Raw genomic sequence first — 15,834 nt, 5'->3', positions numbered from 1 at the left:
AAACTGTTCGAAAAAATAAATCTCTCACAATCAGGCAAGATATGCAAATTCGTCAAGGGTGAAATTTTTTGGCCATTCACCACATTCTAGTCTAGAGGGTTTCTCTTAGAAAACATTCTCAAACACATTTACACCATTGGTTGTCAATGAGATTGATAAGGTGTCTGAAGAATAACACTGACTGCTTCCTGAAGAAATATTCACAATAAATCTCCACAGAAACCCCTGATACTCACACTTTACTGCCCTCTGGAAATGGTAGGGCTGCCAAGTTTCGAGCCTGCTCAATTCCTATTATTAAGTTGCCTTCTTTTGCCTCATATCTTCAAAAATAATAAAGAAACAAAGAAATAAACAAAACATGTATGAATAACATGAAAGTATCAATTCTTAAACCTAAAGAAAATTAATTTTTTTGTTTTGCCCTAAGCTCAGCCTGACATGAAAACATACTGGCCATTAATTATAAGAAGATGGGGACATCAGAATTAAGGCTCTCTCAATTAAATGGAGACAACAGCATAATTAGTCTAGCCTGACAATTCAATTGGCATTTTTCTTTACTTGACTGGTCAGCCTAAGACTTTCTGAATAATAATAAACACCAATAGTATCTTCCATCATACCCATATTTGCTCATCTGCCACATACTGATACTGTGATACAGAAACAAATGGGGAAGAAAAACCATGAATGAGATGATCAGACCACACTTCCTGTACAGTAGTACATTGTGAAGACTGTGCAACACAAACACTAGTACAACAGTGAAGCGTATTTTAAAAAAGGTACCTTTTCCACAAAGGAACAACTGAAACACTGGGTAAATGCTACATTGGTTTAGATTAACTTAAATACTTGCTAAGCTTGGTTCTGTACACACTGTAACGTCAAAGTCCACATTCCACCATGCTTCATTGCGTTAAAAGGCTAGTAACTTCCTGCCAATCCCTGGCTATTAAAATGATTTATTCAACTTTTTTGCATAATTCTGTCATGTGAAAAATTATAATTATCAATCGGTCATTACCACCACATACAAAGGTATATACCAAAGACTAAAATAACAGAAAGATGGGTTTTTGTTAGCTACCTGGAATGAAGAAATTTGCGTGACTGAGTTGATCATATCAGAGACACTTTACTCTATGCATACATACTGATAACATCATACTTTTATTGATCAGATCATATATTTATTAAAAGATGTAGGTCAGCTAGCAATAAAAGAATGCCCTAGATAGAAAAAGAAAAATGTACACAGTCACTAAATTGAGATATCAGAGTTAGAATACCTTATAAATTGATGGGATGCATTGTAAATCATAGCTGGTCTCCTCGTAAACAAAATAGCTTATACACATATATATGGCAAACAAAAAAAAAAAAAAAAAAATCGTGGGGGGGGTGGGGGGGATATAGATGCTGCAAAAAATAATTAAAAAAAAAAAAAAGAAAAAGAAAAAAATGACAACTGAAAGACCTCACAAAATGTGACCTACAGTACACCATGCACCTGTCAGGCAGTTGCAAGCCTAGAGCTGCAACTAAAGTTTGATGTACACATAATGTTTGGAAAAACAAATGACTTATTCCACATCTGTGTTTATGTTTCATAGGACAAATGTAAAATACAAAACAAAAACCAGAGCATGCCACAATGCAATAACAGGCAATTCCAGCACGCTGAATTCACAAATTTACCCTAACTGCCACAAGTGCACCCATAGTCAAAATGCTCCGTTTTAATAAACTTTTTTTTGACACTTTTTTTTCAGATAGATATTCATAACATCATAAAGTATTTAAACTATGCTGAAATATGACCCAAAACAGGCCCTATCCCAGGTACACCACGGACATTGACAGACTTGGTGAAAGTCCACACATTCCTGTGGTGCATAAACCCTCCAAGATTGCGGAACAAACCTCATTGCACAAAATAACACAGACAACCCATGAGGAAAAGTCAGCAAGCACATTCATGATCTTCAGTGCAGAAACACATAAAACAAGACATTGTTTTACAGAATAAAAAATTTAGAAACTAAAAAAAAGGAGAAGTCTGCTTCCTATAATATTTCTGTTCTTGAAGTAAACATATATTCCTGAATTCCTCAAATGAATCCCTTCACATTGTTGAAAAAGAAGTATGTGCATAGAGAAACTGGTACTTACTTTAATTTCACTTGAACTTGTGCACTTTCTAAGCTCTCTAAAACTTTATCAAGATCTTCGTTCCTGAAAACCAGAAATACGCCCATGGATTTCATTTTACTTCAGCATGTTCTTGTCAATGTCATAAATAACCTGTCAACAAATGTACATGTACCTAAAACTGAGACAAGTGGCTTTTCAGGCAGGCTGCCAAGCCTGTGATTTGTGCCATGTCTCTAGTTATAAGAGATAATATGCTCGATACTTCAAGAGAAACATCAAACCTTAATTAATTTATTTATTTATTTGATTGGTGTTTTACATCATCCACAAGAATATTTTACTTATACGACGGCGGCCAGCATTATGGTGGGAGGAAACCGGGCAGAACCCCAGGAAAACCCACGACCATCTGCAGGTTGCTGGCAGACCTACCCACTTACGACCGGAGAGGAAACCAGCATGAACTGGACTTGAACTCACAACGTCCGCATTGGTGAGAGGCTCCTGGGTCATTACACTGCGCTAGAGCGTTAACCAACTGAGCCACAGAGACCCCAACCTTAATTAGTGTACTTCGCGCAAACATATTCCTTACAGCTTCACCATCTTCATGGATTTAAACTGAAGCAGAACTTATTTCCTGCGCCATGGATTACATGTAATACAACATAATTTGAAGACGTGCTATCTAGAATTTACTGTGTGACACTGAACGCTTACCTTTTAACAGAAGCCTCGAAGACCCCACTATCTCCTGCCACCGACTCATCGCTGACGGCCGCAGAAACACTTCTGGTATTGCCACCTGATGTATTGTTACAAACCCCTGAACTTGTCTCACTGATTGGGCTCAGGGGAGGGTTACTTGACACCTCCACCAAGTCCCCGTACTGCACTCTGCTACGTAAAACACCATCACTTACCAGCGGTAGCTGTGTCACCAGGCCTGTGTGGCCTGTCATCGGCACAGCGCCCCCATGGTCAGTGGGTCTAATGTTCTGTAAATTATTAGCACCAGTCTGTAAGCCAGCCTGATACTCAGGACCAGCAGTCACCACACTAGGGCCCGCAGTCACACTGCCAACAGCCCCGCCCCGTCTCTGTCTGTCTACAGCACTCATGTGCTGTTCATAAGTCGGAGGAGGCCCAATATCATATGGCGTCACCGGAGGTGACAATGATGACAAGGAAGACCGAGGCGACAGCGATTTCATTGAGGTGGAGATTTCATTTGTGCTGCCAAGCACGCTCTGTAAGTAACCAGTAGTTGCCATAGCGGCGACCCCCGTGGTGGGGGAAACCCTCTCCTCAGGGATGGTAGTGACCACCTGACCCTCGTGGATCGGGGTAATACTGTGACCTTGTAGAAGTTTCTCCACTCGTCTGTGCAAGTCCTGCAGGTTAATGTCTGTGTCAGCCTGTTGCTGGCCATAGATGTCCGTTAAACTGAGTGAGTTCAGTGAGCCACGACTGCTAGCAGACAGAGAACCCAAGGAGCCACGAGATGATCCAGATGATACTGATAAAGTGCTGCGAGAATGGCTGAAACAGACAACGAATGGTCATGAGAAAATGGGTCAAACAGAGGCTGGCACCGATTTACAGTAAGAGTGGATAAAACAGTAAAAAGAAAGTTAAAATCATGACGTGCTGAGAGAATGGGTTAAATAGAGGTAAATCTACAATGTTATGAATGTCCAGTAGGCTTTCTTAGATTCTGATGTAATTTAACACATTTATGTAAAATAGTATCAAGTGTAGATATGTGTGAAAGTCTTAGTCGCATTATTTTGTACATATGAAAGGCAAAGAAAAGATGCTTGACACCATGATATTATGGACCTCAGGTTTCACAAGGCATTTTTCTATCCAAGTCAAAATTCTGCATTGAAGAAAAAAAAAAAAAACAACTGTTTTCGGATATAAGAGAGCAGATGTAATTAACTATTACAAGCAATCAGGTACATGTAGAGAACAGAATCTTATCCTTACAACATAATGTTCACTTAAAATCAGGAAATGTTCTGTAACAATAATTCTTAAGATGCAAGAATTGCAACAATATTCCCTGCGTTTCTGGGAGTGAATACACACATGTGCTCTAATAAACCACACAGATTGGCATTGCAAAATCAAATCAGTCATAATCGAAATACGTTTGACACAGCAGAGCCTAGATGTCTTGCCTAAAGCCTGTGTTGGGGTAACTTGGTGCGTTACACAGAAACCAAAAAAACTCAACATTGGTAGTAGCTGTGAGGTAACCCTGAGAATGATGTAACCACCATTCCACAGCTCACAGCCCATCCTTAATGTTCAACAGGATGTGGGCACACACCAGAAATAAACAATTCCATGATATTTTTTCTTTTTATTTGTGTCAAAATTACTGCACCCAAACCATTTTACAAATTACAAATTGTGTTGTTTATAAAACAGCTAGAAAAACATCAAATTACACAATATGACCAAAAAATTTGTTCCCAAAAAGTGCACATTTAAAGTTAAACTAAGTTCATAAAATATACCTTTTGGTGGTCACATGTATTTTTCCAGTAGATTATCATCCTACAAATAATCTTGTAAAAGACTAGAGATCAATAGAACTCTTATGATGAGACTAAATGAGTAAATTGGTCACGGATGCAATTTTAGGTGAAATACTGTACAGTATATCAGTTAAAAAAAAGAAAAAAGAAAAAAGAAAAAAAAAAGTAAGATCCTTTAACCCGGAAACAAACATGTCGTGGGGCTTTTCTTTGTTTGCACAATGTATGTACGAATGCTTGGAGTTTTTTGTCATACTTACCAACTTTTCACTCAGATAATTACGAGGAGTCATTAGGTGTGTGTACACATTTGTATTACATTGTCAGAGACAATAGATCACCGTAAAAAGTGATGGTCCTTTTAATTAGTTGGAAAGCACTGCACCCTGTTACATCAAAACAGATGTTATGGAATGGAGTAGCAGGCAGTTTTAACCTATCTCACCTTTTTAACTGAGACTCTAGGTGGGTTATCAGCCGTGCTGTCTCTGTCAACTGCTGAGTTAAGGCCATCTTCTCTTCCTGCAGTTTTAACCTGTAAAATAGACATTTATAATCACACTAATAACTTATATACCACAAAAAATGCATTTTAAGAAGCAAATAAATGTCTGCTTTTCATGTTGAAACTTAACATTTTTCCCCATGGCATCATCCTACCTTTCAAACACATTTTGTAACAACACTGAAAGATCCCTAGAATTCTCAGAAGCTGATTCTCTGCCCTAATGAATTTGGACAAATTTGCAGTTTTCTACAGACAAAGAAATATCTTACTTGTCTTACTTATTTGATAGTCTTTCCAAGCCATATGTCTAAATGACATTTATCTCAGTGACTTCCATGCAAGAATCCGCAACACAGAGTAAGCTAAAAAGACATACCTTTCAGCTATTTGTTTATTTGAGATTTCTCGAGCATGATTTAGATCATGTTCAAGCTGGCGAATTTGCTGCCGTATGGAGGTCTTCTCATCCTCGCTGCGACCCTTGGGATCAATACTGCGTAGCTCACGTAACAACTGCTCTTTTTCTTGTATAAGTAGTAACCTAAAACAATAAGAATTGCATCTATCATACAGTTACACAAGCTTATGTAATTTGGTTGCATCCTGAATGTATACTGCTTTATGCAGACCAATATACAGTACAAGCTGGGGGCCACTGTCACAAAACTTTGTGAATCAAATTTCTTCTAGCTTTCTTTAAAGATCTCATTGTCTAAGTTATAGTGCAAAAAAGGATAACATTTTCAGTGAAAGATTTGAGAAAGTGGCCACAGGTCTCCAGGATTTGCTAGTAGTGTGCAACTAACTTGCCTATGGCATGCCAGAGGTGAGCATGTTCCATGGTGTGCAACAGTTGGCTGTTCACTACTGTAGTAAGTTATTTGACTCACCTGTCCTTGTGGGACTCGGTCTGACTACATACCATCTGGTCCTCCATCCCAGCAAGCTCTCTAACCTGTGCTTGGGTATTTGACTCACCTGTCCTTGTTGGACTCGGTCTGGTCCAGTACCATCTGGTCCTCTACGTGAGCCAGCTCTCTCACCTGTACTTGGAAATTTGACTCACCTGTCCTTGTCGGACTCGGTCTGACCAGGTACCATCTGGTCCTCCATCTGAGCCAGCTCAAGTTTCAGATTGGCCAAGAGTCGCTTGGAATCATCGTACTGTAGTCGTAACCGTGTGATCTCAGCCAGCCGAGCGCCAAATGGAATATACTATCAATAGATAGATGTGTTAGAAAGTGAAAGTAAAACTCTAAAATATATTATTTACCTCAACATGACTGACATAAAAAACTTAATTTAACAGAAACAGAAAGCTAGACTGCATTACAAATAATAGAAATACATTCTTCACACTGTCTTCTTCAGTGAACTATTTTTACATCTATTCTGTTTAGAATGTAAGGTTAGGGTACCTCTCCACGCAGGTCCGTTTGGGAGGCCGTGCTAGACCTTTCCATGGGTAGGGAGAGCGTGGACACATCTGGGGATGATCCACCTTGACCTTTGACCATGAGGAACTCTTCCTTCAGCCGAGCCAAGCACTGTAACATGTAATATATATATATAGACATTAGTCAGAGAAAAGTAAGCACTGTAATGTATGTATATTACAAGTATAGTCACTGGTCAGAAAAGACACAGCACTGTAATATACAACATGTACAGACATTACCCTAATTCCTCAACCTTTTCGCATATGAAAGAGCAACTTTCACATTGCACATTCTAAATTTGATGTTGGGAACAAAACTACCTTGATTGGATTGGTCAGTTTCAGGGCTTCACAAAAAGTAAAAATTGATCAGTCAACACATAATAATGCCTTCAGAATATACTGGAGTAAACATGCAAAATAGTTGAAAAATTACTGTTGTACTGTAGCATATAACACGTATAGACATTAGCCCAGGAAAAGTAAGTATTGTAATGAATATTACAAGTGTAGACACTGTTCAGAAAAGACATGGTACTGTAGTATACAACATGTATAGACATTAGTACTGTAACATATACACAAAGACAGCCTCTAATAGAACATAGTTACTGTGTATATTAGATATTATCTATCAATCAGCTGATCCAGTCTGTAATATTAAATCAAAAGCACAGGCACTGTCAAAGGATTGGACCTAGCCCTGAATCAGTACATTATTTTTTTTAGATTAACCTCAAAATACGGCAGACAATTAACACTAGATGCCCCACAGATCTTCTACACTCCATACTAAGAAGACATGCTCTTTGCAAAATGAAGCAATTTTCTGAACTTATAATTGAGGTAATTCAACATTTACCAGAAACAAAGAAAAAACAATACCATGGACAAACGAGGATTTGAACCCTGACTGGGTGTATAACCTCCACTGGTATGCAAAAAAATACTCAAAATAAAACCTCATTTTCTAAAGGGGGCCTCAGTCAGTTAGCGCGCTAGCGCAGTGTAATGACCCAGGAGCATCTCACCAATGCAGGCGCTGTGAGCTCAAGTCCAGCTCATGCTGGCTTCCTCTCCGGCCGTAAGTGGGAAGGTCTGTCAGCAACCTGCAGATGGTTGTGGGTTTCCCCCAGGCTCTGCCTGGTTTCCACCCACCATAATGCTGGCCGCTGTTGTATAAGTGAAATATTCTTGAGTACGGCGTAAAACACCAATCAAATAAATAAAATCATTTTCTAAAGAATATAGAAGTATATAATAAATGGGCGCTCCCAGAAGCAAATTTTAGCACTTGCTTCAAAACAATCTGCTTTAAGGACATTTGCTTCTTGGTTACTCACAAAAGACACTATAAAGTATGCCTGAAAAAAGCACACACCTAAAAAAAGTTCCTACAAAAATTCTATTGTGCTTATTCTACAGTGTTTATCAATGGCAGATGCCATGAATGGTTGAGAGTATATAGCCTTCTGTGTGTGGTCATCTGTCAAAGTGTTCAGAGGGCTATGATTTAGGGACACAGCTTTGGTCATCTATTAAGCGAGGGCTTTGTTGACACTAGTACTGTATCTGAATACATTCCACAGCTCATTCTAGAAGCGGCCTTCATTAGAGCTTTCAAGTACATGTATGTCAGCCATAAAGATGCATGTACGTGATCAAATAAACTACGGTAAACATCAACAAAAATCTGCTTAAAAAAAAAATCAACAGTTTAAGTATTCTTGCTTGCAGATAATCTTTAATACCTAATTCTGATATTTTTAGCCAATCATAATTAGGCTTTTGAAGAATAAATACATTACACTGCAGATATTAGATTCCGAAACATACATGTAGACAAAACGTTAGAATATTTATGGATGGAATGAAGAATGGATGCTTCAACTACAAGTATTTCAAACTCTAATTAGCTTCTCAGCTCAGAATACACAGCCAGAGGCAGTGAGCAATTGTCACAGGCACGGAAAAACAGGTTTAACACTGCCAGACTATAACAATGGTTTCATTGAGAATTTAAGGTCAAAATAAACAACAATGAAGTAATTCTACTTTTATCCATCAGGTTTACATACTTTTTCTGGAGTCTTTAAAATGGCCAATTATTTTCACTTAAACACTTTATTTACCATTCAGTGCATGTAAGGAGAGATCTGATTGGATAAATCTACAAACGCCTGATACACACCAACCAATCAAATGCTTTGTAATATATGCATGATCTCCTTTTGTTTATGTATCTTCACCAGCTGTAAGCAGGTGTACTGGATTCTGTATTTCCTGTGAAAATTATAATAACTTGTGGTCCCATACCATGGCAAATTCAGACAAAATGATGTAGTCTTACATGTGCATGATGCACCTCATTATTCCACTGTAAATGTAAATGACCTTAAATTTACACCCATCCTAAACCCTTCTGCTTGCATCCATTCAAACAATCCAATGTCCATACACACCAAATTAACATCAACAGAAGTTTTCTCACATTTCCCTAGCTGTATATGACGTATAAATAATAAAAACACTGAAGCTCAGATACAAAACATATTCAAACTAATCATAGAATTTGTACCACTTAATAGCCAGATATTAACTATATCTACACATCCACCAAAGTTATTTATTTATCTGATTGATGTTTAACGCCGTACTCAAGAATATTTCACTTATACGACGGCTGCCAGCATTATGGTGGAAGGAAACCGGGCAGAGCCCAGGGGAAACCCACGACCATCCTCAGCTTGCTGACTGACTTTCCCCCGTACGGCCGGAGGGGAAGCCAGCTTGAGCTGGACTTGAACTCACAGTGAATCCATTGGTGAGAGACTCCTGGGTCATTACGCTGCGCTAGTGCGCTAACTGGCTGAGCATATCCACCAAAGAAATGACAAAGACCTTCATACTTGTACACAAAGCAAGTGTTACGGTAGTTACACACACAAAGCAAGTGTGACGGTAGTTACATACACAAAGCAAGTGTTATGGTAGTTACATGTACGTTTATAACCCATATGTCTAAAAACAGTTGGGTAAAAAAAAAAGTGTAGAATTTATAAGTTTGAGTAGTGTAGCTGGGAGCATTCCACATCCGGAGTTTACCATGTGGATCAGTGGCTATGTGACCTGACATCGAGCTGAAGGAATGCTGTCAGCTTAATAAGGCAGATCTGTCCCCCACATGGTCCCATACATCACAGTCTACAACTTATCAAGGGGGGAGGGGGTCACAGCAGGAGGGTGGCTGAGTGTCACAGCAATGTTCAATCAAAACTATCAGCAATTCCGAACTTGCACTCCCTGACAAGCATCTAGCATCTTCATTCCCAGGTAAATTACTGCAGCCTCAGGTTTTCTGACAAGGAATTTGGGAGGAGGGGGGGGGGGGGAATTGTTAGTCAGGCTACCTGTATACCTGAAATAACAAGGTTAGGACTTCCTCCAGGCCACATGGCAGGTCAGGTCATCAGTCCACCAGCTACACGGTACTATACTATACCAGTATCTTACTTCATCACACTCACATGCACCTATAGTTTACAAGAAGGAGAAAGAGACCAGCCATACTGTGCTATAACATACCAGTACCTCACTTTACCACACCCACAAGCACCTACAGTCTACTAGTACGAATCACAGACTAGCTCCACTGTGCTACATGTATAACATACCAGTACCTCACTCCATCACTCCTACAATTAGCACCTACAGTCTACTAGCATGAGAAATGGATGCCACATTAAAAGATTTCCCCAGTTGGCAAGTGCATGCTAGCAGCCAGAATTTCACACAGGTGGGTAAAAGAAACACCTTATCCCTACCCTAAATCCATTAATTTCCATAAACAAGTGTAAAAAGGTACAGGGAATCAAACTAACACTCACTAGTATAAAATAAAGGTACTGAAAAAAAGAACACCAACCAGAAAACAAATGTTTGTTGCAAACACTAGTTTTTTTCGCCCACATACTTTCAGTTTCGTTCTCTAGAGAATAATTCCCCTAATATTTCTGAAAAGGCATTACCCTTGATCTTCATTTGTGTAATTTGTGTACAAAAGACAACAGACAGCTTTCACTGAATACCACTTTCTGTAAGGCTTGGCCATCAAGATCTAACAATAAGATCTTTATCCACATTGTTTTTGACTTGTTCTCTTTGTGACAATAAGTTAAAATCAAAGTTGCTCGCTCATGCCAGTGAACACCAGGCTGTCTCGTCTTTCTGGGCAACCCCAAGTCATTCATTGTTGTCAGACTTTGTTGCCCACAAGGCTTACAAGGTAGTTCCTTGAACACAAAAACTCCAATACATGTGCAAAAATAACGTTGTCGGGCTGATGAATTAAACCTCAGTATACAAACACAGGTCTATAGCTAAGATAAACTAATGACTTATTAGTGTAACTCTCATTTATTTCAGTAAATCTAAACTTCTAGCCTCTAGCCAACTAACAGTCACGTTATCTCGAAAATCAGTACCCCAATCAAAATTGCATGGAGTCAATGAACTGCCTGTAGATACATGTTACAAATACATCTATCAGAATGACATATCTCTCACTACTTGGGAAACACCTTATTTAATAGTGATTTTATATGATTACATTTACTGCTGGCTATTTGACTTCAGATCTGAATTATTTCCATGACACCACCCCCTTCACACTTCACATCATATCCCCCCCCCTCCCCACCCTTTCCAGGACACATGACCACACATCCTTAGGGCGTGTATCCAGTGAGCAAGACTGTTCTACCTTGAGAACACACTAATACATGTGTACTCACAGCTTGGCTGTAACATAGCCTGTAAACCCCATGTAATACAGCAGATATATGTATATGAGCTTGTTGTGTAAAGTATGACTCATGCTTCTGGGTAGGACAATTCCCCGGGGTCTGACCCACGGGATTGACCTGACTCCCTAGACACTGTTTCCTGTACTCCCTGTACGATCCCTTCCCCATCCCCATCCCCCTCTAACCAGCTTTCCCGTCACACAATATGCTTTCATGCCCCATACCCAACCTGCACCACAAGGGATTGCACTGCAGACAAAAAAAGATGCATTGTTTTATCCAAAGCTGTACTTGCAATTTCTGTTGTTCCTAATTAGGGACAGTGCAGTTTCAGAGGGATGGGAAGCACTCAAAAAGGATGGTGTGTGCATTTCCTCGTTACAGGTAGTTTTTAGGTTTTTGCAAAGAATGGCTCATTATTCACTCTCAGGGAGCACCAGAGACACGAGAGCCAGAGGAAAGCTGACCCTAACTTAACACAGCCATTCGAGAATGAAATGTCACAATTACCTCAATGAAACTTCAAGCAAAAGCTCGCACTCCCTTATATTAAAGGCATTGCACGCATACCTGGCCAAATTAGACAAAAACAGGCTGTTTTTCTGCAGTTGATAACAACAGAGAGCAGCTAGCCAATGAGCGATGCAGTCGCAGAGATGAGCCAAGAATTGACGAGGGATGCAGCTAAGGCCTGCACCATGTTCTCAGTGCATGCATTTAGCCCTAGGACATTCCTAACCAGCCTCCCTACTCCAATAAAATAGATTTCTGAGCCGTTTTTTTATGTTTACTTCATGCTGAAGAAAACAAGACAGAATTCTGGCACCTTCCTGTAACTTGTTTATTTGTTTATAGAGCCATGTACTGGGTAACTTTGGCTGACATTCCACAGACAACCAGGTTATGCTGTGGGGATGGAATTTCATCTAGACTCTCCCCTTTCAATGAGCTAACCAGACATGTGTAGGAAATGCAGCACAGGCCAGAGGACAAAACAAAACACAATTGCCTTTCACAGGCGATGTTTTATCTATGTTTATGTTCTTGGCATTTAAACAAAATGTGAGTTAACCTTCTAGGGCAAACACTGACTTTCCAAAACAGTTTTGAATCCATATGATTGCTTTCCTGTTAAACAGCCAAAATATGCTGGTAGATAATCCTTGTTGTTTTTTCTCTTTCTGTATTGTTAGTTTAGTAAAGTAGCTTTTGTAAACAAATATTAGGCTGAACTCATTTGTCTTCTGACTCTTTTGACAGTATTAATCATCTTCATCTTGGCATAAGATAAAATTCCAAAGGTACCTGCAAACAATTTTAGTTCAGGAAAACACTTGCACTTCATTACCTGCATCAGATCCTGTTTTTCTTTTTCCCCAGTGTGGAGATGTTTTTGTATCTGACGAATTTCCTCCATGATGGCTCTAGCTTCGCACAAACTGTAGCCACCATTCAGACCCGCCACCTTCTCGTCCACCCTACAAACACAACAATTCAGTCATAACATTACAGATTACTGAGTGATCGCTCCAACAGTCAACTGAGCGAATGGTAGGAAAATACTACAGATTCCAGGAAACACGACTAAAACATGTCTTGTCGCTGGCTACAGACGTAATTGCTCTAGAAATTCAAGGCTCTCCTCTTTTGAAGGATCTTTTTTTTGTTGTGTGTTGTTCACAAGTGTATTAAACGTTGATGCATGCTTAAGTCTTCAATACCATTCTCTTCCTCCTGCATTTCTTTATTTCTTTATTTATTTGATTGGTGTTTCCAGCGGTACTCAACAATATTTCACTTATCCAACGGCTGTCAGCATTATGGTAAGTCATCCTTGTACAAAGTAAATGCCACTTCAGTTTTGCTTTTGTCCAAAATTCATGAACGTGTATATTCAACCTTTTCAACGGCCTCCGTGACCAATATTTTGAAACATTATGAGAGAACTTTGTGGTGTTGGGAAATAATTTGCACAGTTTTATGAAGCTTGCCTCTTTATCAACATACACGAATCATTTAGGAGTCATTTTCAGGGTAATTATATGCTTAAATTATACGGCAAAATGTGCTTTAGAGGTCGAAAAGGTTGAAAATTTACGATACTTCAATAAGGTAGAAGAAACTTGGGTTTGGTCAAGAACAAGGTGTCACATTCTTACACTTACCTTTCCAATATCTTAGTTATGCAAGTTATTAGTTTTCCCTAAGGTTGTGGTTTAATTCCAATGCAGGATAAGCCTTTTTCACCAGATCTACAGGATATAGGTAAAAAATTTGTCCCCCTTTTGGCTGACTTACACTTGATCTCATATGAATACAATTATATGCAGAAATTATTAAAAAAACAAACTTCATCAGACTTGACATTTCTCACTTACTACAGGTTCTTACATGTAGCGTTTGCGATATCGTAGTTATGAAGACAACATGAAGTACATGTAAATATAATAAATGGAAACTGTTGACAACTTACTGGGCCAATGTTTCCAGCCCTTGCTGTTTGTACTGCATCTCTGTTCGGATCTGTTCTAATTCTCGCTTTAACCTGGCAACCCGGTTCTGAGCATCTTCCACATCCATTTTCAGGAGGTCTGGGTCGTATTTTGTGCTGGTGCTTCCCATACTGGAACTGGAATTCACTGAGGGGAGAAATAAGTCCGCAGAAATTCAGAGCTAATGAGAGGTTATAATGATCAATCGAGTATTCAAATACATTAGATCTCTCAGGTTTTCCAATTAAGTCCTTTTATCTCGAAGAAGAGGAAAAATTTTAAGAACTCATACGACAAATGCCTTTTTCTTCTAATTTACATACACTACATATATTTGTGCATCAAACAATATACATGAAGTCATAATGTGTAGTGCAGCTGTCTCCGTCAAAATGGTAATGAAAACCGATGATCAATTAACAGTAAGTGACCAAAAGTTTCTTCAAAAACTTAGACGCAAATTATGAGTCGTTGTGACATATATATAAATTTATCATCACATGTCTATATACGTGTACAGTAAATATACAATTAGCAAGAATGTGTACATTTAACTATAAAAATGCCCGAATGGCAAAGTGAGTAAAATGCAGTACAAAAACACTTACAACTTGTTCTGGAAGATTTCCATCCTGCCAAGGTTTCTCTCAAATGCTGTGATTCTGCTTGTGCTAGTTGAAGTCTTTGTTCCTTTACTGAAAATATTTCTTGTTTGGCCTGCAAGTACAGAACACATTTTTGTCTATTCATATACATGTACACACCTGCACTACAATCCATTTTTTTCTTGAATTTCTACCAAGTATATAATAATGAGCCGACTGATCACCAATCATGGCAAAAAATAAACTTAAACAAATCCCTAGTCAACAAGCAACAAACAAACAAAATTTCAGATAAGCCAAATCTGAACAGCAAGTTTTACTACAGATTTGAATGATCAAAATATTGATGTACTGTGTAGCTTGAATGAGTGGAAGACTCCATGGTGGAAATTAGACTTTTATGCATTTTTAAATACATCTTACTACCCTCTAATCAATCTCACTATCTAAGAATTAAACCTTTTTTTCTTGGGAATGAACTTAAAATAAATCTACTATAGCATTTGAACTAATGGACCCTTTAACCCTGAAAGTTCCCCCTCCCCCAACCCCGTTCTTGCCCGCTTAATATTCTTTTCTACAATTGAATTGATGTAATAATTACCTGCATTATTAAGGTGATGCATGTATGTGACAGGTAGAACAATCATCATGACATACACATGAGGTTAAGATGAACTGAGATGCCACTTTGATCTACTGACCCAGATGCAGAGTTCATTAGTGAGTAGAATATTGAACAGTTAGGATAACAAAAGCACCTGCTCCCTCAGGTGTGTGGATAGTGTAAGCTCTCACCACAGGTACGCAAACTTCAAGCGACCCAGTGGCCTAGAGAAACACCTGTGCACACCTGAGCATCTATAGTAACCTACCAGCCTGCTGACTTCTTGCATTCAACCTCCAAAAACACATAAAACCTTTTCATTAAAGCCTTTTTACAACTTCTACATGTACTTTCCATCCTTTCTGAAGACATTTCTATTCCCACAAAAGAAAAATGGCTAAAAAAAAGGAATAATTAATGAACTCCATGAACCTGACATTTCCACAAGAGTGATCAAGGAAGCCTGAGCTGTACTCATTCCACCGTTCAAAGACTTGATCTTCTTGTGGTTTCTCAAGTGTAATATCCCTATGAAAGAGGGATAAGTTTTCTCACACACTTGTCACAGTGCATCTAAACTGAGAGAGTAAATATCCCTTCTGCTAATATCACTAAGAGTAAAGCCTGGGTTTATTCGCACTAGTTAATGGAGCATAATTACCACAACTGC

At 38.8% G+C, this 15,834-nt stretch overlaps 1 protein-coding gene across 2 annotated transcripts in view; it reads right to left on the bottom strand.

Moving 5' to 3' along the window:
- The window catches only part of LOC135472861 (protein WWC2-like), a 56,966-nt gene that overhangs the window by 17,128 nt on the left and 24,004 nt on the right, over positions 1-15,834 (bottom strand). For both annotated transcript variants that reach the window (XM_064752567.1, XM_064752568.1), the window contains exons 4-13: positions 14,561-14,669; positions 13,934-14,099; positions 12,809-12,938; positions 6,636-6,764; positions 6,284-6,432; positions 5,594-5,758; positions 5,155-5,244; positions 2,881-3,702; positions 2,179-2,241; positions 237-323 (exon numbers count right to left, since the gene is read on the bottom strand). In XM_064752567.1, coding sequence (XP_064608637.1) covers positions 237-323; positions 2,179-2,241; positions 2,881-3,702; positions 5,155-5,244; positions 5,594-5,758; positions 6,284-6,432; positions 6,636-6,764; positions 12,809-12,938; positions 13,934-14,099; positions 14,561-14,669 — 1,910 coding nt within the window. The remainder of the gene's footprint in view (positions 1-236; positions 324-2,178; positions 2,242-2,880; positions 3,703-5,154; positions 5,245-5,593; positions 5,759-6,283; positions 6,433-6,635; positions 6,765-12,808; positions 12,939-13,933; positions 14,100-14,560; positions 14,670-15,834) is intronic.

The sequence above is a fragment of the Liolophura sinensis genome, chromosome 8 (assembly GCF_032854445.1).
Source record: "Liolophura sinensis isolate JHLJ2023 chromosome 8, CUHK_Ljap_v2, whole genome shotgun sequence".
Lineage (NCBI taxonomy): Eukaryota > Metazoa > Mollusca > Polyplacophora > Chitonida > Chitonidae > Liolophura > Liolophura sinensis.
This window is presented reverse-complemented; position numbering and strand designations above follow the sequence as displayed.